The sequence below is a fragment of the Eutrema salsugineum genome, unplaced genomic scaffold (assembly GCF_000478725.1).
Source record: "Eutrema salsugineum unplaced genomic scaffold, Eutsalg1_0 scaffold_5, whole genome shotgun sequence".
NCBI classification, from domain to species: Eukaryota; Viridiplantae; Streptophyta; class Magnoliopsida; order Brassicales; family Brassicaceae; genus Eutrema; species Eutrema salsugineum.
In genome coordinates, this window is record NW_006256612.1 from 11,259,258 (window position 1) to 11,282,355 (window position 23,098).

The following is a 23,098-nucleotide window of genomic DNA, read 5'->3' on the forward strand; positions in this document are numbered from 1 at the left end:
TCATTATTTCCACCTAACAACTTGGGCTTATTACGATCACACGGGAAAGAAAAAAAGTTGGTGAATTTTAATTGTAAGTCTGTAACCAACTGTCTATTAATGGACGTTGGTCATAAATATTTATTTATAATTTGATATTATAAATCTATATTTTCAAATATTTCATGTCCAAGAGAGACAGGTTAAGTGTGGCAATTTCTTTAATGCATGCCCTATAAGTTTTATCGGTCCATTTAGTTTCTTATATCATGATACTCCATCTAATTTGCATTTTCTTTAAACTAATACTATTTATTCATATTTTTGTTTTTTTATCTGTTTCTTAGTTTGACACGTGTCCATGAAAGTAGACATATAATCTTGGTGTTGCATTTCCTCAGAATTAGATGGTCTCTATACTGCCTCTAGCTAAGTGGCTATATATATAACGGAAAAGGTCGAAACATTCATTTCAACCATTAGTTATCACAAACCTTAATTTATAAAAGAAAACCTTAGCTAATCATACATCTACATATAGACATAGATACAAGTGAGAGTTTTACACTACTTATTTGGTTGCAACTTCAATTTTATAATGATGATGGATAGATCTTGGTCATGGAAATTCTTTGCTTCTCTCATTCTAATCATCCATTCTCCGATTTGCTCTTGTGACAAAGGTAATTAACATACATATATATTCTTAAAATTATATACATATAATACATGTTAGTGCGAGGTTACAGTTTTACACTTCGCAGCTCCAAACTACTCTTTCATGCGTGACGCGACTGGGAGTCCAACGACGTCGTACTACGATTACATCATCATCGGTGGTGGGACCGCCGGCTGCCCTCTAGCCGCAACGCTGTCTCAAAACGCTAGCGTTTTGCTACTGGAACGCGGTGGTGCACCATACAACAACCCAAACATCACGATGCTCTCGGCTTTCGGAGCCGCTCTCTCTGACTTGTCTGAAGCCTCACCGTCTCAGCGTTTTGTATCGGAGGACGGCGTCATTAACGCACGTGCTCGAGTTCTCGGCGGTGGAAGCGCTCTCAACGCCGGCTTCTACACACGTGCCGGAACCAAATACGTTAGGTCAGTTAGTGCATATGTATAAACTAATACGCATGCACTTCTACATATACATTTTACGAGTATGTAAATACTGTTTGTTTATAATTTTAAATATATTTTTTTCATATCATTAATTTATCAAAAAAATTATTTATATAGTACAGAAGTACAAGATAGCAATTGTTGTTGTTGCGTTTGGTGCGTCGATGTTACAAATAATTAATGAATGCAAATTGAAATGTTGGTTAGGAACATGGGTTGGGACGGAGCGCTAGCGAATGAGTCGTACAGTTGGGTAGAAGCCAAAGTGGCGTTTCAGCCGCCGATGGGGCCGTGGCAAACCGCCGTGAGAGATGGGTTATTGGAGGTTGGTATCGTCCCCAACAATGGCTTCACTTATGATCACATCAATGGCACCAAATTTGGCGGTACTATTTTTGATCGGGATGGCCATAGACACACCGCCGCCGATTTGCTAGAGTACGCCGATCCCAAGGGTATTACCGTCCTTTTGCATGCCACCGTCCACCGGATCTTGTTTCGGACTCGAGGTACGTACTTGATGTAGTAATGTGCAAATCAATCCTAGAAGACGTCTATAATATTAAATACATACAACTGTAGGTGGATTTCTTATATTAATATAACATATATATTGTGGTTATAATTCATATGTAATTTTTCTTCTATTAATGTACGCACACGTTTAAGGTACCACCAAGCCTATAGCCAACGGAGTTGTGTACCGAGACCGGACCGGTCAGGCCCACCGAGCTTACTTAAAGGAAGGCTCACTTAATGAGATCATAGTATCAGCCGGAACCCTAGGGAGCCCACAACTTCTGATGCTAAGCGGCGTTGGCCCATCAGCTCAATTACAGGCCCAAAACATCACGGTTGTGATGGACCAACCTCATGTAGGTCAGGGCATGTATGACAACCCAATGAACGCCGTGTTCATCCCTTCTCCGGTCCCCGTCGAGGTCTCACTCATTGAGGTTGTCGGAATTACCGGCGAAGGAACATACGTGGAGGCTGCTGGTGGCGAGAATTTTGGCGGCGGTGGTGGTAGTGGCTCCTCCACTAGAGACTACTACGCAATGTTCTCTCCAAAAGCAACATTATTAGAGTCAAACTCAATGCCCAAGCTATCATCAGCCCAACCTTTTCAAGGAGGATTCATTTTAGAAAAAGTAATGGGCCCAATATCCACTGGTCATTTGGAGCTCCGGACCCGTAACCCGAATGACAACCCAGTTGTGACTTTCAACTATTTCCAAAACCCTGACGACCTTAAACGATGTGTTCGAGGGATCCAAACCATAGAGAGAGTTGTGCAATCTAAGGCCTTTGCGAGGTTTAAGTATGCAGATATGTCTTTCGAGTATATGCTTAACCTTACGGCGAGTACTCCGGTCAATCTAAGGCCGCGTCGCAGCGGTCCTGGAGCCTCGTTGCCACCATCCGCTGAGGAATTTTGCCAACATACGGTTACAACAATTTGGCATTACCATGGAGGATGTGTTGTGGGTAGAGTGGTCGATGAGGATTATCAGGTTATTGGTATCGACCAGCTTAGAGTCATTGATATGTCGACCGTTGGTTATTGTCCCGGGACAAACCCTCAAGCCACGGTTATGATGCTTGGCAGGTGAAATAAATCATAAATATGATTATTTATGCATGCATCTATTTTTGACTCACGGCTATTGATGATTTTTCGGTGACTTGAATTTTCGCTTGCAGGTATATGGGTGTGAAGATCTTGAGAGAGAGACTCTCCAAGAAGTAGAGTTCTGAATCGGATCATGGTCTAGTGAAACGTTGTTTAAAATGAAATTAATCAAGATTCTATTGTTCAATGCTTTAAACAGCTGATTATATATTGTACTTCGTATTTTTCTTTTTTGCTCCTTAGTATTGGGCCAACTTGACATGCATAGACATGTTTTCCGATAGCCACGTTTTGTCCATTTTCTATGTTTAAGAAAATTACACTATACAATTACTGAATCAAGGTTTAAGAGACAATTTCTCTCCGGTACCACATTAGTTAAAGGCTTAAAGCAGTAGAAAACTAAAAAAAAATGCTGAATTTTATCTAGAGAATCTTGAATTCTTGATTCGAAAATTTTGCCGTGAGTATACAAACTTATGAAATAATCATTACCTTGATGTTGAAGATAAAAGATCATATATAGAAATATATACATGTATATATTATATTAACATGTACACTCTTAATTTCTAAAGTCTAAAATATCATATCAGTCCTTTCGAAATAGGAAATAAAAATTCTTTAAAAGGGGCAAGCGATTTATTGGTAAAAAAAATTCACACAAAAAAAAACACATGAGATGACGAAAATGAAGTCTCTGATCAAGAAGTAATGTTGACTTCATGACTTGTTAATCATGAAGAATTATATCACAATTAGCTAGGTACATACATACATTATACATACACGTAGATGTATAACATAAAGCCGGGCCAATATATATTTATCCCACAGGCCACAACATAGGGCCACTGAAACTTCTAAAACCCCAAAAATAAAACATAACAAAAAAGAGATGGAATCATATGAAACAAAAACCATTTTGGGTTTGCTGCAAGGGCAAAATCGTAATTTCAACGGAAATTAACAGTGGTCTTGTAAGTCATACCGGCGTTCCAGTTAGACGGAGCAACGTTCCAGGCATAGAGGGTTTGACCGGTGGTGTAAGAAGTGACCCGGAAAGAGAGAGATTGACCGTAGAGAGAGGAAAAAGCTTGGTAAGAGGCTCCCCAGTTATGGCTCATGCTTATCCAATTCGTCCGGCTACCTTTCACGGCCATGCTCTTGATGTCTCCGGCACCGCCGACATTCATGACGAAGATGAGAAGCCAATAAGCATTGCCTTGGAATTGAAACCTCATACCTCCAATCCTTTTGCATGGGACTCTACATATATCAATCGCATTAAATATAATATTTTAGAATTCCATAGTTTTGAACTATTTATAAAGTCGTTATGTTATGCATGTGAATATTGTATCTCTATGTGTCGTATCGGTATATATAGTAAGGGGACTATAGAGACGTGCCTCTTCTCAAATAATATCTATCAACATAAACATTCATCGATTGTGGAATTAGAACATATATATACATATATTTATATATACTTTTAATTAGCCCCGGTAAAAATAATTTTAATTTTTAGCTGAAATGTTTGTATGATAGCTAAATTTGTGAAAATATTCGACATGAGACATATATACCTGCGGTATGCAACAGGGATGATACCGGCCTTCCAATTAGCGAGTTTCATGAAAGCCGGTTTAGCCATATCGAAATGGGTTCTAGGAGGATTGCACCAACCACCATTGTTGGAGTCTTGGTACCAATTTGGAGGGCAAAGGTTGGTGGCTGTAACCACCGTTGTAGGGTTTCCGTAGTAACAATGTGGCGACTTATAACACATTATTTGGAAACATTGGCCACAACCGTAACCATCTTTGAACATCGTCGCGCTTAGCGCCGCCGTGGCTACGCCGTAGCCGCTGTTAAATAGATTTCCGTACCCACATGCACCACCTGCATATATATACGTGTAAAGTGATTATGTCATTAACTGATTAATGTATGTATGGTCATGTATGTAACTGATATTGTTATTATATCAGGCCTTGGTGATTATATATTGTATATACATGAGAAAGTGAAATAATATTAATCTTACGTACCCATGGTTTCACTAGCTGTCTCGTCGCCGTAGAATGTGGCATGAGCGAATCTCCACGGGCTCGGCCTGTAATATCCGGCGACGAACTCACCGGAGACTGAGAAAACGACGAAAACTATTGCAAAAAATTTGTTGAAGCTCCAAGAACTTGAGGTCGGACCCATCTTTAGTTCCTTTTCCTTTTTCGAAGGGTTATCTTGGGGTTTGTTGTTTTGGGTTGATGAAGTAATCGAATTGTAGACAATCTTATATAGAGGGGATTTTTAACGATATAGTGGTGGTGGGCCTGGTGACTACGTGAGGGTCATGATCCCTTTTTCCCTTTTTTTTTTTTAGACTTTTTGTCCGTACCGATTGGGATTTGTTTTATTTCATTGAATTCATTGCAATAGAAATATTACAATTAAAACTTTGAGAAAACAAGTCAAATTATTGTTTAAGTGAGTTTTAGAATATAGACTATATAATACAAGTGGACGTGCGAGCAGGTTCTATATATATAAGTCGTTCTTGTACCGACTTTATCCAGTCTCCTACGTGCGTCTATGTTTATTATATTACATTTGCACACTTAGAATGAATGTATTTTCAATGATTTGTTTTTTATTTTAGATTGTCAATGATTTGTTAATTCCCACTTTATTTTCTGTATATTCCGACACAAAAATGGGTTGTGAGCCTAAAACAGAGATACCGACCAAACATTTTTAAATAGTTCTGATTGTGTATTTTTTTGGACGGGAAGAGTTCTCATTATCTAAACAATTATGATGTTTCGATTAATATCTTACGAATCCTCGACTAAATTTATTCATCTACGCGTCGTGGTAAAATCAATTAAATAAAGTGGTGGGTGCATACTTCTTCTTTTTGGGAAATTGCTTTTTTACAACTATAAATAATTCCACTGCATCATATGCATTAAGTTTTTTTGGTAGAAACTAAAATTTTCAGTGAAGCATTCGGAGAGAAACAGAGAAGTAAAAAATATGTGTTTATCACAATCGAAATAAGTATGGTTACCTTAGTTTTAAATAAAAACATCAGTGTAGTTATATAGCATGGTTAGTGGCAAGTGACAAAGAGTTACTTACCAATAATACAACAATCCACATTATTCAATGCATAAATGCAATCAACTTTATTAAAAAAAAAAATCAAACTTTATTATTAGCCCACTTGGCTCAAACCGGAGGTTCACACTCAATCGAGCTGAACGGGGAAGATCAAAGGCTGGTCTGAGAAAAACGCTTTCAAGTTAGACAGAGCAACCTCAGTGACATTGTTCAAAGACTCTGCCGTCATTCCAGCAGAATGTGGAGACAAGACAACGTTTTCAAGACCAAACAGTTCTTCAGGCACTTCCGGTTCGTTATCAAACACATCCAAACCCACTCCCCAGAGCACTCCTTCGACCAGACACTTCACCATCTCCTTCTCATCGATAAGACCGCCTCGCCCGATGTTTATGATAACCCCATTTTTCCCAAGCGTCTCCATCACCTTTCTGTCCACAATGTGGTGTGTTTCATCAGTCAGAGAGCATGAGAGGATAAGGACATCGTTGGCGGCTGCTAAAGAGAGGACCTCGGGGTGGTAAATGTATGGTACGTCTGGTTTAGGGCTTCTCGAGTTGTAAGAGATGACGCAGCCAAAGGGTTCGAGTCTTTTGGCTATAAGGGATCCGATGCTCCCCAATCCAAGTATCCCAACTTTCTTTTTGTCTAACTGCAGTTGAAGATCACAATCACAAACATATTGTCAGAACTGGACTATACGAACTTCAAAAAAGAGCAATAATGTTGAAAAAAAAATTAGTATTACTAATTGATAATCTATCGAATGTTTTCTTTGGTATGAAAATAATATCGAAGTTTCACATATACTCCATCCATTTACGAAATGTTTTGGGTAAGTGGGCGGGGTAAGGGTCCGGTTTAATGTGAATCCCTTACATTTTCTTGTCTTTTGTTATACTTTTTTTTTTTGATAATATGGTTCTCAATTTAAATTGCAGAATTTGAAATAAGCAAATGTTACATAACCAGTCCAAGCCACAGTGTCTTTTTAAATTAAGCCCAAAAGCTAAAACAAGCCAATAGGAACTACAATTTAATTAAATCGATTAAAAACACTTCACTTGACTGTACCAACTGTCTTTTGGTATTTCAACGGAAATTAGCAAATTTGTCGATTTGAGAAGTCCCTAGGGTTTTAAGAATCAACATATATCATCATTAATTTATCATAAACGTTAATTTTAGCCGTGAATTATTATGTAGTATATATAGCAGCATTTTGAAGAGAAAAAAAACCTTTTTATTTTTGGAAATCACAACGAAAATATGTTGAAAAAGTTCACAAAATAAGTTGTATGTCGAAAAAAAGAAGAAGAGGTTGTATTTTGAGAATTCACTTTTGTTTTGTTTATAACATGTAACATGCGTCTTTAATTCCTTGAGAATATGTTCGAAAAAAACTTTCCAGAATATTAATTTGTCCATAATATCTTCATTATTTTCTTATTGGCAACAAAAATGCATGCTTTCTAAAACTAAAACAAGATCATCACATGCAACATATGTTTTGGTCCATTTTTTTTTTTTACTAAATAGCCTTTTTTGCAAGTATATCTCTGTTTTAAATTCAGAAACAAACCTTAGACCCAAATGGATAGTCCCAGAGTCTCGTCCACTGACCAGACCGGATGTATCGATCGAGGGCGGGAATGCGGCGGAGGACGCTTATAAGCAAACCAACCGCAAGATCCGCCACGTCCTCCCCATACGCGTCGCCGGCGTTCGTCACCGTGACTCCGCGACGTTTGCACTCGTCGAGGTCGACGTGGTCGAAGCCGACGCTAGCGCAAACCACTATCTCGAGAGAAGGAAGTTTTGATATGAACTCTGCGGTTATCGGAAGCCTACCGACGCTGACGACGGCTCTTACGGAGGCGGCGTGACTCGTGAGAAAGTCCGAGATCGGGTCCGGCGAGGTATGAGTGTAGAGAACGGTGAATCTTTGACTCAAAGGCTCGTCCATAAAATCCATAGCCGGAGGCCTGTGAACGAGGACGACAGGAGAAACTAAAGACTCTTCCTCCATTTCAGAAACCTTACTAATAATTTTGTTTCTAATCCATAGCTAGGTCTCATTTATATAAAGCTCAATTGTTGAATTGGTTTGATAGATTTTTGACAAGTTGTTATGAAAGTTTATAGACTTTTAGTATAGATACGTGTGAGGACTTGAGGAGGTTCTTTAACTTAGGTCTTTTTATATATTTTTGACATTAACCTGGTCTTACACTCACTTTATACGTGCGTGTACGTATGTCTTGCCATTTCTGTATATATACAGAGATTAGTTTGTTTCTACTCTTTTTGATTTCTTGTAAATTATTTACAAAATAAATGGAAAAAGATATCGTAAGAAATTAATTAATAGTATTGTCAAGGTTTTTTTTTTTTTGTGGCCTACTGGTTGGCAAACGATTAAAACGTGTTAGAGGATCACAACATTATAACAAGTAAAGACATAATGTAACTACCATCTTTAAAGATCTTGAGTTGGTCCATTTCATTATTGTTAATTGGAGATTTGAGATGTGAGTTCATTTCATAAGCTATGGCACGATAACAAAGTCTTATAAAAGAATCTAAACTCCAAAATGTCGAACTTGTGGCCAACTGGGATACAAAGCTACATAATGTTTCGGGCTGCCACTATCAAATGTCCCAAAAATTTTAAAGAAAAAAGCATATGATTATCCAAAGAAATATGATGTTTCGACTGATAACTAATCATAGAATAGATTAATCGTATATGCGTTGTGTGAGAACTACTAAAATAATGTGGTGTGTCTGTGTCTCTTTTTTTTTTTTAAGTCTGGACTCACATCGACATCGCCATTACTTAATCACTCAAGAAAGTTGAGTCGAACCCGTGAAGCCACAAGACGGACAAAGTTGCGTAAAAATGTGTTGGGTGTGATGTGTGCTTTTTTGTTCTTGTTTAATCAAACTCGTGTGATGTGTGCTTAATTATTGAAATAATTTGGTGTCTGCCTAATTCTTCTTCGTTGAGAAAATTCCTGTATATATATAGATAAATAAAAAATTGTACTAAAATAATAATTCAAAAAGAGAAACTCCACATTTTTGGAATACAAGTCGTCTTCGTGACGCTGCGTATGACGATAATGACTTTTAGGGTTGGTGATGTAAGCGATACCAGGTCCACATCAACGGTTTTTAGAATAGAATTAGAAGAACCAATGTTAATTTAAAATTGGCCTCGTTGATGTGAATATAGAAGTTAATATAGGGCAGTAAAAGTTAGATGATGATCGACAATATATATTCGATGATTATATAAATAGAGAAGCCCAGCTACACTTTCTGTTAAACCGAAGCGGAAGACTCGGTTTATTTTATTGATCATTTGATCATTTGATTATGATCTTATCTTACACTTGATGTATTCTACTTTTAAAAACAAAAATGACTTTGGTCATTGTTGTAACCGCTTACATGAATAAAAGAACTCGTTTAAAAAAAAAAAAAAATTAATTATGGTATATTTAGACTTTGAACATTCCTCCACAGACCATTCTTCTAATTAGTAATTACACATTAGCATCTTAACTGTAATATTCTCTCTTTCTGTCTGCTCCTATAATATATAGGGGGGATTCAATGATAAATAATACACTTTCTTCTTCTTAATCGTTCAATAATTTAATAGTAGACTGATTATTAGCCCCATTGATCAATCGATCTGTCAATCCAATCGAACCGGGGAAATCAAAGGCTGGTTCGAGAAAAACGCCTTCAAGTTAGCAAGAGCAACCTGCGTAACATTGTTCAAAGACCCTGGCGTGGCCACAGCAGCATGTGGAGACAGCACAACATTGTCCAAACCAAACAACTCCTCAGGAACTTTTGGTTCGTTCTCAAACACATCCAAACCAGCACCACCAATCACTCCTTCGACCAGACACTTGACCATCTCCTTCTCATCAATGAGTCCTCCTCGTCCCACATTGATAATAACCCCGTTCTTCCCAAGCGACTCCATCACCTCTCTGTTCACAATGTGGCGAGTTTGGTCCGTCAGAGCGCAGCAGAGGACGAGCACATCGTTGTTTGCTGCTAAGGAGAGAATGTCGGGGGAGTATTGGTATGGAATGCTCTGTTTCTGACTTCTTGAGTTGTAAGAGATGATGCAGCCAAAGGCTTCGAGTCTTTTGGCGATAAGTGATCCGATGCTCCCCAATCCAACTATTCCAACTCGCTTTCCACTTACCTGCAGCAAGACAGATTACCATAAACCACAACGACTTTACTAACATATTCACTATCCACGGGAAAGTTTTCATCTTTTTTTTTTGCTAAATAAAGTTTTCATCTTTCTCCTGATCAAACTCAAATGTGAGATTGATTGATGAATCATATGCAGAAATCCACAAACACTCAACCAGATCTGCACTCAACCTTGTTAATCTGATTATTGGCTTGCAACAATCCACAAGAAACATAATCGTCTTATCAAAATGAAAATTACACAGAGGATGGCTTAATTTATTGCTATGTTGTCCTAAACCTTTCTCTCATCATTATCTTCCACTAAGAGAGAGAGAGAGAGTTCTTGTATTTTTTTTTATTTTTTTTATTCCGAGTTCTTGTATCTAATCAAGCTTTACACATATTATAATATTCTATGTGCCCCACAAATTAAAGCTATCTATCTTAAATCCGCAGAACTACGAGGAAGACCCACCATTCATATATAATTTTTTTTTTTTTTTTATAATTCCAAAATAATAAAAGAATCAAAGCTTTTCTGCTTTTCCCCTTTGTATTGTAAGTCTCGAATCCCTAGATTACGAAAAGGATCTTACTACAGTATTCGAAATTGAGAGTTGATTTTTGGAACAAACCTTGGTCCCGAGCTGGAAATTCCCGGATTTCGCCCAATTACCGGACCTGACGAATCGATCGCCGGCCGGAATTCGACGTAGAACGCTAATCAGCAAACCGACGGCGCAATCAGCCACGTCCTCCGAGAAGGCGTCACCAGCGTTCGTAACGGCGACGCCGCGACGCATGCACTCGGCGAGATCGACGTGATCGGTGCCGACGCTGGTGCAGACGAGTAGCTGTAGAGAAGGTAGGTGGGAGAGGAGCTCTGCGTCAATCTCAAGCCTCCCGACGTTGACGAAAGCTCTGACGGAGGAGGCGTGACGGGAGAGGAAGATCGGAAGTGGATCCGATGAGTCGTGAAGGTTGAGGACTCGGAAGTTACGACTCAGAAGCTCGTCGAAGTAGTCTAGAGACGGCCGACGGTGAACGAGGACGAGCGGAGGATCCGAAGAATCCGCCATTGACTTGTGATTCGGAGAGGACTGTCGAATTCAGTAGCTGAGGCGTTTTACTTATGGAATCTCTTTTACTTGTACCACCAAACTATTATTCCTTTGGTTATGGCATGCTTAATCACTTTTTCAGTATTATGATTACGTATTGTAAAACTTGTATTATTATATTTAGTACATATAATAGGACATTCTAACAAATTGTTTAAAATATAAAAATGACTTTCTAACCACTACAATTTTTGCTTATAGAGTCATTTTTTGGTGTCACTCAACAATGCACTTTTTTTATTGAACTAGAAGACAAAAATACTAAGAAAAATAAATTAAGATTCATATGAACTTTAACTATGATGTTCCCATTTTTATCATCTTTTCTTGAAGCTCCGAGAAGTTAACCTCAAGGCCTTTCTCGACCTGCACAATTTTAAGAAAATCCGTAGAAATTAATACTTAAATCCCTTTCTAACATGATTCAGTGAATTAGAAATATAACCTCGGAAACAATGGTGTGCATGAATCTTTGGTGCAGTCTAGTTGAGATGGAGCTAACAACATTAAGGCATTGTTCTTGAGCCACAAGTTGAAGAATACTTGAGAGACAAGATTCGTGTTTAATACAGCAACTTGCTACGATCTCGATACCGACAAGACAAGTCTTGACCTTTACATCGATCTGTGTGTCTCCAACACAAGAACAATACGATGATAGTGATGTTGGTGATGGCCATGATGATGCTAATGGTCTTATAGAAGAACATTCTCCTGTTGAAGATGGATGATTAATAGATCTTTTGATTCGATCTCTTTTCTTGCTCATTTCTTTGATCTTCTTCTGCAAGTCTTTGATGTAATTCACAGCTTCTTCAACGTGATCTGATGAAGAACGTTTACCCTATTTTATGATTACCGAGATTAGTTTACAGCCTTATCCGATAAAGATTATAGGGTTATATAATAGTCATATATAGAGGTTTTAACTTTTCAAACCAAATTCAAATCTAGACATGTATTACGGATATTAGAGAGATAGCATTATTTTGAATAAATAAATACCTTGATGTATTGAAGCGGCAATATATATCTTAGATTCTTAAAAAGAGACGTGACTTCTTGCCTTCTTTGTCTCTCAATCTCTCTATGTCTCGCTCTCTTGTTCTTCGGCTCAACATCTCCTTGTGTGATTTCATCTGTCATGGTCCTCTCACAGATTCTTTGTCTTCCATCGTTTTCAGTACCGGCACAACGATTGATCAGATTAGACGGATTATGTTCTTGGAATGATATAAACATTGAAGGAGTTATCAAACTCGAGAAATCCAATTCATTTTCACAGGCTAATGTGAGCAATGAAGAAGATGCAAAATCCATTGGATGATTGCCGTTTTCCTTGTTGGTGGTTTGTGATTTTAATATACAAAAATGATTTGTGTATGATTTCGATAGCAATGCTGTGAGTCATTTTATACTATCCAAGATTTTCCTAAACCCTATGATTATTTTTTCCTTCTTATTTAATAAGACAGATGTGACGGCAGGATATCCTACTTTTTTAGTTAATAAAGATCATTTGTATGTGCAATATATCATATAATATCCCATAACAAATCAGGACGAGTGTATGGGAATAGTCAAGAAAATGGAAATCAAATCTTCCAATCGATTTGATTCATAGTATTCCCACTTCACTAACTTGTACTATAGAATTTTATGTTGTCGTTTTCAAGATATCAATGATGCCGAATGCCGATATACTGTATATTATTTATTTTCTTAGGCCGCCCAAGAACATTTTAATCATAGACCTATATTTATATCTCGCGGTGCTGTTTTCCTCAAAGAAAAAGTTGGTATTTTATGGTTTTATGTCAATATCATGCGAAAGGTTAAATAACATAAGTTTTATTTTTTCTAGTCATGATGGCATCAAGGCATGGCATCTAAACAAAAGATTCGTAACATCGATCACACCTTTTTTAGACGGGGATTTTAATCGATCATACTTTTTCGGGGACAAAGACATATTAAATTTTCTAATGAGCTTTCGCAAAACTGATTAGTGTTGGTATCAAAGTAAAACTATAAATAACGGAAAATATTTGGTAGTATATCGACATTAATCTGGTTTAGAGATGGAATAGGTCATACATATTGCTCGAAAATAATTGTCTTCTTCAAGATAATTAATGCTGATAACTCTTTTAGCCCAAATATGTTATATCTAAAAACAAACTAATCACGATGTTTTCATGGCATGTATAGAGAATCCAGACACGGGGCTGAGAGAGTTTAGAGGGTAAATATTAAGAGATTCCTTAATTACAAAAGGATACAATATTCCAAGTTAAGTTATTCACATGGGGGGCAAGATTAGAGTGTAATTGCGAATAATGAAGTGGATACTTGAAAAATATTAAATTATATTTTTGCAATAACTGCTGGATTTTAATGAATTAAAGGGTTAGATATTGGGGGTCAGGATTAGGTCTGACAGTTACATCTTTTAGAGATGCGGTCCATTTGATCTTCTTCCATTATACATAATTGTGTATTCAACATGCTGTTGGCAATTACCAAATCTGTATATCCACTATCTACATGAACGACAATTGCTCAAGCATTTTTTTATCGTTCCCTCTATTTTTTTTTTCTTTTTTTGCTCTAAACAATGTAACTCAAAAGCCGAAAACCCAACCTCATGATTTCCTCTGAAAAGTATTTATTTTTTGTCAACAGTTGAAGTTTACTATATATATTTGCGCATATTCTTGTCTTCTCAGTTTACTGTTTAATAAAATAAGTAGATTGAAAAGGAGATCCGCACAAAAAAAAATAAAATAATACTGAAATTGAGAGTATTGTGAAGTAGACTAGCTACTCAAATGCAGTTGACAGTATTCCAACATAAAAAAGATTACTATTAAATGGGCCGTAAGGCCCGAAACAATCTAGGTATATGCAACGAAATTTACTGCCATTAAATCAATTATTATTATCGTTAAGTTTTAATCAATTTTCTTTCCTTTTTTTTTCATTTTTTTTTGGTAGAAAGGACCCAAATTAGAAATCAAGAGGAAGGAATAGTGGGAGATGGCGATGGCGAGGAAGATAATAAGCAAGGAGGAAATTGTAGAGAAGCTTAAAGACGACGGAGATTTCGACCGTCTCCGTCTCAAAATCATACGACGCCTCAAAGAAAACGTAACCCCTCTTTCACTTTCTCCGACGTATTCGCATTGCTCCTTTTAAATTAGGGATCATGGTCTCTCGATTTACCAATACCTCCTTATCGTGGATTTAGGGTCGTAATGATCAGTCGATTTTGATTGTTTGACAAACTCAAGACTCGAGTTTTGAAAGGAATGTGATTTGATTTGCCTCACAGTTTTGACTTGAGTAAAGCGAATACAATTTTTGTTTACTCTTCTGAGCAAATATAAAGCCATGTTTTGGAGAATAAATGATGGAAGTAAAGTAAAGGAGTGATGATTTGGAGGGTTAACTTACCTCTATGTTTTCAGATTTTAGCTGAATCAGATCCACGTATTGGTGTTAGATCATAGCTTTAGCTGATTCTCCCTGCAGTTTATCAATATTACGTATTGTGGATTTTGTCAAATTGCTCTGGTACATGGTATATCATTGTTCATAAGCTTTGATGGGTCTTTACACCAATCCACCTAATGGGCATTGCCATTTTCCGCAACTTGGGTAAGATTTTAGATAAGACCGAAGGGTTAACTGTGAGGCAGCATGGATTGTTCTTTTAACGGTGTTGATAAGCATTTTGAGCTTTTGTTCTTCTGGATTCCATGTGTTTCCACTGCGTTCTGACTACGTAACTGGATTGCAGGAGGAATTACGAAACAACATGATATCAGTTGTCAAGGAGTCAACAGCTTTGAATCGACCCGGTGCTCAAAATATGAAAACCAGGCAACTCACTGATGCGATATTCGAAGAAGTCGGGTAAGTTTAAAAGAGAGGGCTCGTTCTATCCAGCTGACTCTTGTTGTTGTAACTGGTAAAGACAAGGATTCTAAAAAGTTTGGAATTTTTCATTTCTTGTAGAAGCAAGATGTTGAGCCAGCTCTCAGATGGGTTGTGGGGGATAATAAGATCAGAGGACGGGATGAAGAATGAAATCAGAGAAACCGTGCAATCCGTCTATGCGACATTAACGGGAGGCGTTCAAGACGGATCATCCTTCAGAGAAGCCAAACATAACGTCCCAACACCGGTCCCAAAAGGTGAAACCTCGTCTTATCCCCATTTAGAGGCGAGTAAACAGAAGCAAAAGCTGATTCATGTAGCTGTACAAGGAAACAAAGCAGAAGCATGTAGTAGTAGTAGCAACAAAGTTAATAACATCGACAACAACAACAACATTAGTGATGACGAAGATCCTGAACTCCCTCCTGGTTTTGGCTAAAAGTTTGTATATATTTGTATTAAAAAAACTCCTTACTGTGGACGGCAAAAAGAAAAAAAAAAACTCCTTACTGTGGATGGCAAAAAAAAAAAAACTCCTTAAAAAAATTCTATGTTGTAATTGCCATTAGTATGATAGCATTAAATAAATCAAATCTAATTTTTTTATAATGAAATTAACAACTGACGTTGGGAGCAAATTGAACAGTAGTGAGTTTTTCTATTTAGTCCACGATTTAGATGAATTTTGTATATGTTGATATGAAAAAGCTTGTTATTTCAGTCAATTGCGTGCTTTTTATCGCTTTTGAAAATATTTTCTGTTTGTTAAAAAAAAATAATTTGATAATCTAAAAAGGTTGCGACTTTGTGAATGTGAAAGGAAAAAAGAAGAAAATAAAAGGGCGCATAAGCTGAAGAACGAAAGGAATGGCATCAATCCTGAGGTCAGTGGCAACGACTACAGCCGTCGTAGCGTCTGCGATTCCCATCGCGATCGCGTTTTCTTCTTCATCTTCTTCCTCCTCTACCAGCTCTAAATCACAGTCTCTCAATTTCTCCTTCCTCTGCCGAGGGTCTCCACGTCGCTTGGGGCTTTCACGAAGCTTCGCTAGCTCTCCCATGGCGACCGTTCCTGTTTCTGACCGTAATCTCCATCAGGTTTGGTTGAAATGTTTAGACTTTTGAGTTACCCGTATTTCCAGTTACAGCTTTTTCGATGATTAAGTTGCTGATATATTACAATAAATTCGATTTGTAGGAGGATCGAGTCATGCCTCAGCTCCTTGTAAGTCTTTCTCTTTCCTATCTGGATTTCGGATATCATTCGCAATTTTAGATCAATTGATACAATGATTTAGGATTCAGCTACTGGGAACTTATGTTGTGTTGTCTTAATCTGTTGTTGTTTTCTAGACCGAGTTTATGGTGGATATGAAATGTGAGGGTTGTGTTAACGCCGTGAAGAGCAAGTTAATAACCATTGAAGGTAGTAAGAAGATTGTATGGCTCTTCGATTGATCGTGTAAACAGCTTTGTCTCTGTTCTTTTTTTGGTGTTGCTTATCACTGTGCAATAAAAATTTGATCTTGAAAGGGATTGAAAACGTGGAGGTGGATTTGCTTAACCAAGTTGTGAGAATACTTGGATCTTCTCCTGTAATGGCTATGACCCAAGCTTTGGAGCAAACCGGTCGAAAAGCTCGCTTGATTGGACAAGGTGTTCCTCAAGGTTAGATATCACTTCACCGACCACTTTGGGATTTGTTTTTGAAGTAAACAAAGACAAAAAGATTACACTTTCTGACAAATTTCCGACCTTTGATACACTGCTTTTCTCTTTGTCCTATACTGATTCATTAGAAAGTTTTGGAATTTGGGGATTTACCATTTAAGCTTTCACGTCCTGCCCTTCATCGATAGCCTCTTTTCTCATTCCGTGCTTTTTTACTTTGCGACGTGTTGGCAGATTTCTTAGTCTCAGCTGCAGTAGCGGAATTCAAAGGCCCTGACATTTTCGGGGTGGTAAGATTTGCTCAGGTCAGTATGGAGCTTGCAAGAATCGAAGCCAACTTCACCGGTTTGTCTCCCGGAAACCACAGTTGGTCTATCAACGAGTATGGAGATCTCACAAACGGAGCAGCCAGCACCGGGAACTTGTACAATCCATTTCAAGATCATAACGGCACAGAGGTTGGTCACACTCGCTCTTAAGAGAATCAAATATCATCACAATGAATTAAAACTCATTCTTTTTTTTTCCTTCTTGTTTTGTCAGGCATTGGGTGACCTGGGAACACTAGTGGCAGACCAAAGCGGAGAGGTGTTTTACTCGGGAAAGAAAGAGAAGCTCAAGGTTGTGGATCTTATCGGGCGAGCAGTTGTGGTTTACAAGACCGAGGATAATAAGTCAGGCCCCGGATTGACCGCTGCAGTGATTGCTAGAAGCGCAGGAGTTGGTGAAAACTACAAAAAGCTTTGTACTTGTGATGGTACTGTCATTTGGGAAGCTACAAACAGCGATTTCGTGACTAGTAAGGTATAATAAGAAAGAACAATGATAAATTTGATAGTACATTACGTATTGTACCAATGAAGATTTGTTATGGACCAAAATTTGAGGGTACTGTATCTTGAAACGACACTCACAGCTTTTTGTATTGTACCAAAATCTGTTGTGCACTCGTGTAACGAATGTACCGTTTATTACGGCAAAGAGTTAATGGTTGGGATTAAGTTCTGTCTCAGAAGTTGTTGATCGGTATATATAGTCTGTAGATCGGGAAATGCTCAACAGGTTTCGTGGTGTAGTTGGTTATCACGTCAGTCTAACACACTGAAGGTCTCCGGTTCGAACCCGGGCGAAGCCAATTTTAAGAGCATTATCCTTTTTAATAATTGACCAAATGTTTTAGATAATGTTTTGATGTCAATTTCTAACGGCCCCATGCAAATAGCTTTAGTCCCACTAAAATTGGGTCGCACATGGAAACAAATGGTTCCTATACCAGTATGGCCTACATAGATTATTCTTGTAAACGTAAGAAGTTTTTTAAAATCATTGAATTCTGAATACCAAGAACATGTGATGTTGCTATTAATAGTCTACTCTTATACCATAAATCATCGTATACAATGTTATTTATATTTACTTTTTACATATATATAAAAAATGACTTGACTTTGTATTGTTAAAATTTCAAAATTTAGACCGAGAAAAAGTTATTTTCAATCAAATATATAAAACTTTTTTTTGGTAAACGTCTATACTCAATACATATTATTAGTTAATTGTATTATCAATCAAAAGGATTTGTTGATATTCTATTAAAAAATAGAAGAATTAGTTAGTTGATTTGTTACCATAAATTCATAAGTAGATAGATATCCATCATTCTAAGTTTCTTTACTAAGCGACGCGGTGTAATCATTTATCATCATTCACTCGATTTTTTTTAGTTTTAAGATTATTCATTTGGATTTTGTCTTTAAGGCAATTTGCAAAAGGAGACATTTTCATTATTCGTGGAATGCAAACAGACAGATAGCTGGTCCTTCTAAGTAAAGATAGCTCCTCCCTATTACACATGCTCGTATATATATATTATATATATATATGTAAATTACGAATACTTATGTCTCCATGTATTATGTATATATATTATATATAACCATATAAATCTCCATATTTAGAAACACTAGTGCGATAAGATCATAAGAAAATGGGTGTGGACCGATGTGGTAACGAGAAAATGAAGTTACTGATAGGTGCACGTCTTAAAATGGGACACATAACTTCGATCATAGAACGTATAATACAAAAAAAAAAATCATGATTTCTGTAGTTCCTTTTCAATGGGGGCCAATTCTCTTTTCGTTTTTGTCAACGAACAGTTTGTAACTGATGAAGGCACTGATTGATTTATTCTCCAACGTGTTATTTCCTTTTTTTTTTATAGGAAAAGGTATAGTATATTTTCTTGTCGAAAGGAAAAGTGATTTTAGTAAATTGTAATTATCAAAGTCACACTACAAAAATGATTTACCTTGGATTAGCAATCGCATGCATGATCAGTTGACAAAATGGCAAGTGATGAAAATATAAATAATACTCCAATAGAATGCAATAAATAAAATATTTTACAGAACGCAGCATTAAATTTGCGAAGAATATTGGATTTTATTGGCCAAGTTCCCTTTTCTGGAATTAAATCCTTGTTTAAAATGTTTTTACCATAACTGGTATTGAACTTTTAATGAATTAGATAAACCAGAAGATATATATAATGTGGCAGTCGCACATGCTCACACATTTAGTCCTTTTAATTAACTCAACGCGTGATTAATGCTGATGTGAAAGAAAAATCGCGTTATTACTTCACAGATCTGATTTGATTTTGGTATATGTGACACCCTTTATTAAATGTACTATGGTCAAATGTAAATTATACTAATATGAGATCATAAAAAAAAACACGTTGACCTTTTTTGAAAAAATTATATGTATAAATATTTAAACACATAAAACTAGATGAATCAGAGTATAAAAAAATATACCTACAAGTTTGAACTACTAAACATAAATCAAGAAGTTTACACTTGAAAGATACAAAAAAATCAAGCAGTATTCCGTGTAAACTTCGGACTGATTTTTGTCGTTGTGGAGATGTTTAAATAATCTTAGGATTAATTATAAGACAGAAATAATCTATTTCGGTTCTCAGTTGCTGTACCGTAATAACTTTACATGTCCATCAATCAAGTCTTGATTTGTCTGTTACATTATTATCGTTTCTTTCAACATCAATGCGACTGGTGTATGTATAATTAGGGACAATTATTAAAACAAAACTTGGAAGCAGAGAGTTAGTTTACATGGGTAATGAATAATTAGTGGGTTTTATAATTAGGCTGCGTCGTAGAGGATTGCAACCGTTGGATCTCAAATGTGGACCTACTACCGACACTTCTGACTCATGCTTGGACTCCGAACACAAGACTTCGAATCTTAAAATTAATTTTGTTAGATTTATTCTTTTTTTTTTCCTTTAATTTTAAATAAAAGAACTCCCTCCAACTATAAGATCCAACGGTTGACATCACTCATAACCTTTACAGCTAAATCTGAATCTCCACCGTCCGATTCACATTCATCATCTTCCTTCTTCTTCTTCCTTCCTTTGCTCTCACTCTCAGATCTCAAAAACCCCAACAAAGATACAAAAAAAAAACAAAAACTTTTTCTCTCTAGAAGAAGAAAGAGAGAAACTTTCCTATTACCATTTTACCCCTAACATAAAAAATGGTAGAAGCTCAATCATGGACGACGCGGCGGATGAGCAATCCGAGATTCGACGCCGCCGCAACCGCCGCACCAACAGTCGTCGACATCCCCGAAACACCTCCACACTCTTCCTCTTCATCCACCGGAAAATCCTTCTTCCTCTCCTCACCCACCGTATCTCCGACCATTCTCACGGCGGCGATAATCGCCGCCTGGTTCGGCTCCAACATAGGAGTCCTCCTCCTTAACAAATACCTCCTCTTCTACTACGGTTTCCGCTACCCAATCTTCCTTACCATGACTCACATGCTCTCCTGCGCCGCCTACAGCTCCGCCGTCATCAACATCGCCGGCATCGTGCCACGTCAGCACATACTCTCCCGCCGTCAGTTTTTGAAGATCCTCTCTCTCTCGGCGATCTTTTGCCTCTCCGTCGTCTGCGGCAACACTTCGCTCCGTTACATCCCCGTCTCTTTTAACCAAGCGATCGGAGCAACGACGCCTTTCTTCACCGCCGTGTTCTCTTTCCTCATCACCTGTAAAACTGAATCCACCGAAGTTTACTTAGCTCTCCTTCCCGTCGTCTCCGGCATAGTCCTCGCTTCTAACTCCGAACCTTCTTTTCATCTCTTTGGTTTCTTAATCTGCGTCGCTTCCACCGCCGGTAGAGCTCTTAAATCCGTCGTCCAGGTATAACAATTGACCTTAACCGGATTGGTTTTCTCGAAAATTTGAGTTCGGATCCGGTTTGATGTAATTATCGGTTTGTTTTGGTGTAATTGCAGGGGATTATTCTGACGTCTGAATCGGAGAAGCTACATTCAATGAATCTTCTGCTCTACATGGCTCCAATGGCGGCTTGTATCTTATTACCATTTACACTCTACATCGAAGGAAACGTATTGAGAATCTTAATCGAGAAGGCGAGGACTGATCCATTGATCATCTTCTTGCTCGCCGGGAATGCGACGGTGGCGTATTTAGTAAATTTGACGAATTTCTTGGTGACAAAGCACACGAGTGCTCTGACTCTGCAGGTTTTAGGCAACGGAAAAGCCGCCGTGGCCGCCGGAGTATCGGTTCTGATATTTAGGAATCCGGTGACGGTGATGGGAGTTGCCGGTTTCGGCGTCACGATTATGGGTGTGGTTCTCTATAGCGAAGCTAGGAAGAGATCCAAGTTGCTTAACCAGAAGTGAAAAAGTGAGTAAAGAAAGCTGGATTAAACCGGTGAAGTGATTTATACACGTTTTATTTTATTATTTTTCGGTTTAGTTTCTTGATTCTTTGGAATTCTGCTATTGTTTTGAACCGGTTTGGTTCGGTTTGAGAGGGGGAAAAATCAATTTAATTGTAAATGGTTGAGATTGATTGGGGGAAAACTATGAGATGAAAAAAGGGGATATATATATATATATATAATCATACATATGTAACAAAAGTGAAAAAGGTAGGGGGCAGAATTAAAAGAAATAAGATTGTATTCTTTCTTTACTTTTCTTTCAATTCTTCTCTTCTACTGTTACGTTTCATGATTTGTGTTACCAAAATAACCGAAACATAGTGGAAAAAAGATGAAAAAATAATAAATTTCTTTCTTCTGTTAGGCGGAATCGCATTGGCATATGGTTGGTTAAATTATTTCACTTTGTTTTCTTTTGGCAACTTGCTCATTCTTTTCTTTCCTTTAGGCAACTTGCTCATTATTATGATCTCGAGCTATACCATTTTGATATAAAAACCATTGAGCTTGGCTTAAGCGTTTGTTCTTTGTTACAAAATGGTGTGGTTTTTGTTTAAATGTTTTAATTATATATTACAGTATCTTGCGAACTTCTTAAGTACATATAATACACATATCATATTTGTTGTTTACTATAATTGACGAATCAGACTCTGAGACAACCAGAAATTAACCAGTATTAAATAGGTCTGATAAGATGTTGATGTTTTAGCTAATGTAGGTTAAGTTTATCATTAGGCTTTCTTGTCAAGGTGTCTTCCGAATATAGTTAACCTTTTAAGGTGGTAACACTACTTAATATTTTAGGCTTCTATATAATTAATAGTACTGTTATCTTACATGCTTCATTTCTTATAGAGTGTAAGTAATTCCAACTTGTTGCGGTTTCATTCTCATAATTGCATACATAAATCTAACGTGTTGGTTGGAAAACCAAATTTTCTTCAAGTGTTTATGTTATGTATTTGTTTTTATTTATTTATGAAGAAAGGTCCAAACTGTAAAGAGAAAATAAGAGGAGAGACAGAGAGTGACAGCTTATGTGAGTTTGTCTTTTGGTCCAATACATGCGAGGCTATTAATTGATTTCCTATCACTTTTGTATTCTTTTTGTGTCTTATTGATTCAAAGTTTTTTTGTTTGTCTAAAGGGAAAAGTAAAGCAATATAGGGACCAATTTCATGAAAACAAATCTCTTAGAAAAGCAGAAGAATATATGCTAGTCTTCTTTTGTTTTCACATATTTTTTGGTTGCTCCACTTTTCCAATACATTACGTTGTTTTAGTAATAATAGCAACTGCTTTTAAAATTTTAACTACGGGTATCATTTAGTAATTTTCACTTAGGTTGGTCATATTTTCATCCAAATTCAAATCGAGTTGAATGTAACTTGAGCGGTAAAAAATGATAATAAATTTAAAGTTGATAATGAATCATTTTTGGCTGTTAAATCCACTAAAAACATTTTTCATATC

At 37.1% G+C, this 23,098-nt stretch overlaps 8 protein-coding genes and 1 non-coding gene across 9 annotated transcripts; 5 read left to right on the plus strand and 4 right to left on the minus strand.

The window, feature by feature from the left end:
- The first annotated feature begins 478 nt into the window (after positions 1-478).
- On the plus strand, positions 479-3,067 carry LOC18993617 (protein HOTHEAD). The gene is made up of 5 exons (XM_006417157.2): positions 479-662; positions 744-1,083; positions 1,312-1,613; positions 1,774-2,713; positions 2,809-3,067. Exons 1-5 carry the CDS (start codon positions 578-580, stop codon positions 2,852-2,854), a joined length of 1,713 nt encoding a protein of 570 aa, XP_006417220.1. The 5' UTR covers positions 479-577; the 3' UTR covers positions 2,855-3,067.
- Positions 3,068-3,693: 626 nt separating this feature from the next.
- LOC18993618 (expansin-A7) lies at positions 3,694-4,954 on the minus strand. Its single transcript, XM_006417158.2, has 3 exons — positions 4,792-4,954; positions 4,327-4,642; positions 3,694-4,006 (listed from the first exon to the last, which is right to left on the minus strand). The coding sequence occupies exons 1-3, from the start codon at positions 4,952-4,954 to the stop codon at positions 3,694-3,696; spliced, it is 792 nt and encodes a 263-aa protein (XP_006417221.1).
- A 935-nt stretch (positions 4,955-5,889) lies between these two features.
- Positions 5,890-7,895, minus strand: LOC18993619 (glyoxylate/hydroxypyruvate reductase HPR3). The gene is made up of 2 exons (XM_006417159.2): positions 7,449-7,895; positions 5,890-6,518 (listed from the first exon to the last, which is right to left on the minus strand). Exons 1-2 carry the CDS (start codon positions 7,893-7,895, stop codon positions 5,994-5,996), a joined length of 972 nt encoding a protein of 323 aa, XP_006417222.2. The 3' UTR covers positions 5,890-5,993.
- Positions 7,896-9,407: 1,512 nt separating this feature from the next.
- Positions 9,408-11,354, minus strand: LOC18993620 (glyoxylate/hydroxypyruvate reductase HPR3). The gene is made up of 2 exons (XM_006417160.2): positions 10,732-11,354; positions 9,408-10,097 (listed from the first exon to the last, which is right to left on the minus strand). The coding sequence occupies exons 1-2, from the start codon at positions 11,173-11,175 to the stop codon at positions 9,573-9,575; spliced, it is 969 nt and encodes a 322-aa protein (XP_006417223.1). The 5' UTR covers positions 11,176-11,354; the 3' UTR covers positions 9,408-9,572.
- A 160-nt stretch (positions 11,355-11,514) lies between these two features.
- LOC18993621 (transcription factor bHLH55) lies at positions 11,515-12,537 on the minus strand. Its single transcript, XM_006417161.1, has 3 exons — positions 12,223-12,537; positions 11,663-12,061; positions 11,515-11,583 (listed from the first exon to the last, which is right to left on the minus strand). Exons 1-3 carry the CDS (start codon positions 12,535-12,537, stop codon positions 11,515-11,517), a joined length of 783 nt encoding a protein of 260 aa, XP_006417224.1.
- A 1,662-nt stretch (positions 12,538-14,199) lies between these two features.
- Positions 14,200-15,698, plus strand: LOC18993622. The gene is made up of 3 exons (XM_006417162.2): positions 14,200-14,367; positions 15,020-15,135; positions 15,238-15,698. The coding sequence occupies exons 1-3, from the start codon at positions 14,257-14,259 to the stop codon at positions 15,596-15,598; spliced, it is 588 nt and encodes a 195-aa protein (XP_006417225.1). The 5' UTR covers positions 14,200-14,256; the 3' UTR covers positions 15,599-15,698.
- A 274-nt stretch (positions 15,699-15,972) lies between these two features.
- On the plus strand, positions 15,973-17,836 carry LOC18993623 (copper chaperone for superoxide dismutase, chloroplastic/cytosolic). The gene is made up of 6 exons (XM_006417163.2): positions 15,973-16,257; positions 16,358-16,384; positions 16,513-16,585; positions 16,693-16,827; positions 17,065-17,288; positions 17,374-17,836. The coding sequence occupies exons 1-6, from the start codon at positions 16,027-16,029 to the stop codon at positions 17,638-17,640; spliced, it is 957 nt and encodes a 318-aa protein (XP_006417226.1). The 5' UTR covers positions 15,973-16,026; the 3' UTR covers positions 17,641-17,836.
- A 55-nt stretch (positions 17,837-17,891) lies between these two features.
- TRNAV-AAC lies at positions 17,892-17,965 on the plus strand. The gene has a single exon. It is a non-coding gene; the product is annotated as a tRNA-Val (tRNA).
- Positions 17,966-20,299: 2,334 nt separating this feature from the next.
- On the plus strand, positions 20,300-21,873 carry LOC18993624 (probable sugar phosphate/phosphate translocator At1g12500). The gene is made up of 2 exons (XM_006417164.2): positions 20,300-21,069; positions 21,165-21,873. The coding sequence occupies exons 1-2, from the start codon at positions 20,398-20,400 to the stop codon at positions 21,576-21,578; spliced, it is 1,086 nt and encodes a 361-aa protein (XP_006417227.1). The 5' UTR covers positions 20,300-20,397; the 3' UTR covers positions 21,579-21,873.
- Positions 21,874-23,098: the final 1,225 nt, after the last annotated feature.

Excerpts from the sequence above, each read along its gene's own strand:
- LOC18993620 (XM_006417160.2), bottom strand. The coding sequence starts at position 11,175 with ATGGCGGATTCTTCGGATCCTCCGCTCGTCCTCGTTCACCGTCGGCCG. Across the intron at positions 10,098-10,731 it reads ATTTCCAGCTCGGGACCAAG|GTAAGTGGAAAGCGAGTTGG; the intron begins GTTTGTTCCAAA and ends GTCTTGCTGCAG.
- LOC18993618 (XM_006417158.2), bottom strand. The coding sequence starts at position 4,954 with ATGGGTCCGACCTCAAGTTCTTGGAGCTTCAACAAATTTTTTGCAATA. Across the intron at positions 4,643-4,791 it reads GACAGCTAGTGAAACCATGG|GTGGTGCATGTGGGTACGGA; the intron begins GTACGTAAGATT and ends ATATATATGCAG. Across the intron at positions 4,007-4,326 it reads ATCCCTGTTGCATACCGCAG|AGTCCCATGCAAAAGGATTG; the intron begins GTATATATGTCT and ends TGATATATGTAG.
- LOC18993619 (XM_006417159.2), bottom strand. The coding sequence starts at position 7,895 with ATGGAGGAAGAGTCTTTAGTTTCTCCTGTCGTCCTCGTTCACAGGCCT. Across the intron at positions 6,519-7,448 it reads ACTATCCATTTGGGTCTAAG|TTAGACAAAAAGAAAGTTGG; the intron begins GTTTGTTTCTGA and ends CTTCAACTGCAG.
- LOC18993621 (XM_006417161.1), bottom strand. The coding sequence starts at position 12,537 with ATGGATTTTGCATCTTCTTCATTGCTCACATTAGCCTGTGAAAATGAA. Across the intron at positions 12,062-12,222 it reads TGCCGCTTCAATACATCAAG|GGTAAACGTTCTTCATCAGA; the intron begins GTATTTATTTAT and ends ATCATAAAATAG. Across the intron at positions 11,584-11,662 it reads TGCACACCATTGTTTCCGAG|GTCGAGAAAGGCCTTGAGGT; the intron begins GTTATATTTCTA and ends AAAATTGTGCAG.
- LOC18993622 (XM_006417162.2), top strand. The coding sequence starts at position 14,257 with ATGGCGATGGCGAGGAAGATAATAAGCAAGGAGGAAATTGTAGAGAAG. Across the intron at positions 14,368-15,019 it reads TACGACGCCTCAAAGAAAAC|GAGGAATTACGAAACAACAT; the intron begins GTAACCCCTCTT and ends ACTGGATTGCAG. Across the intron at positions 15,136-15,237 it reads GCGATATTCGAAGAAGTCGG|AAGCAAGATGTTGAGCCAGC; the intron begins GTAAGTTTAAAA and ends CATTTCTTGTAG.
- LOC18993623 (XM_006417163.2), top strand. The coding sequence starts at position 16,027 with ATGGCATCAATCCTGAGGTCAGTGGCAACGACTACAGCCGTCGTAGCG. Across the intron at positions 16,258-16,357 it reads CTGACCGTAATCTCCATCAG|GAGGATCGAGTCATGCCTCA; the intron begins GTTTGGTTGAAA and ends TTCGATTTGTAG. Across the intron at positions 16,586-16,692 it reads CAAGTTAATAACCATTGAAG|GGATTGAAAACGTGGAGGTG; the intron begins GTAGTAAGAAGA and ends TGATCTTGAAAG.
- LOC18993624 (XM_006417164.2), top strand. The coding sequence starts at position 20,398 with ATGGTAGAAGCTCAATCATGGACGACGCGGCGGATGAGCAATCCGAGA. Across the intron at positions 21,070-21,164 it reads CTCTTAAATCCGTCGTCCAG|GGGATTATTCTGACGTCTGA; the intron begins GTATAACAATTG and ends GTGTAATTGCAG.
- LOC18993617 (XM_006417157.2), top strand. The coding sequence starts at position 578 with ATGATGATGGATAGATCTTGGTCATGGAAATTCTTTGCTTCTCTCATT. Across the intron at positions 1,614-1,773 it reads GATCTTGTTTCGGACTCGAG|GTACCACCAAGCCTATAGCC; the intron begins GTACGTACTTGA and ends CACACGTTTAAG. Across the intron at positions 2,714-2,808 it reads ACGGTTATGATGCTTGGCAG|GTATATGGGTGTGAAGATCT; the intron begins GTGAAATAAATC and ends TTTCGCTTGCAG.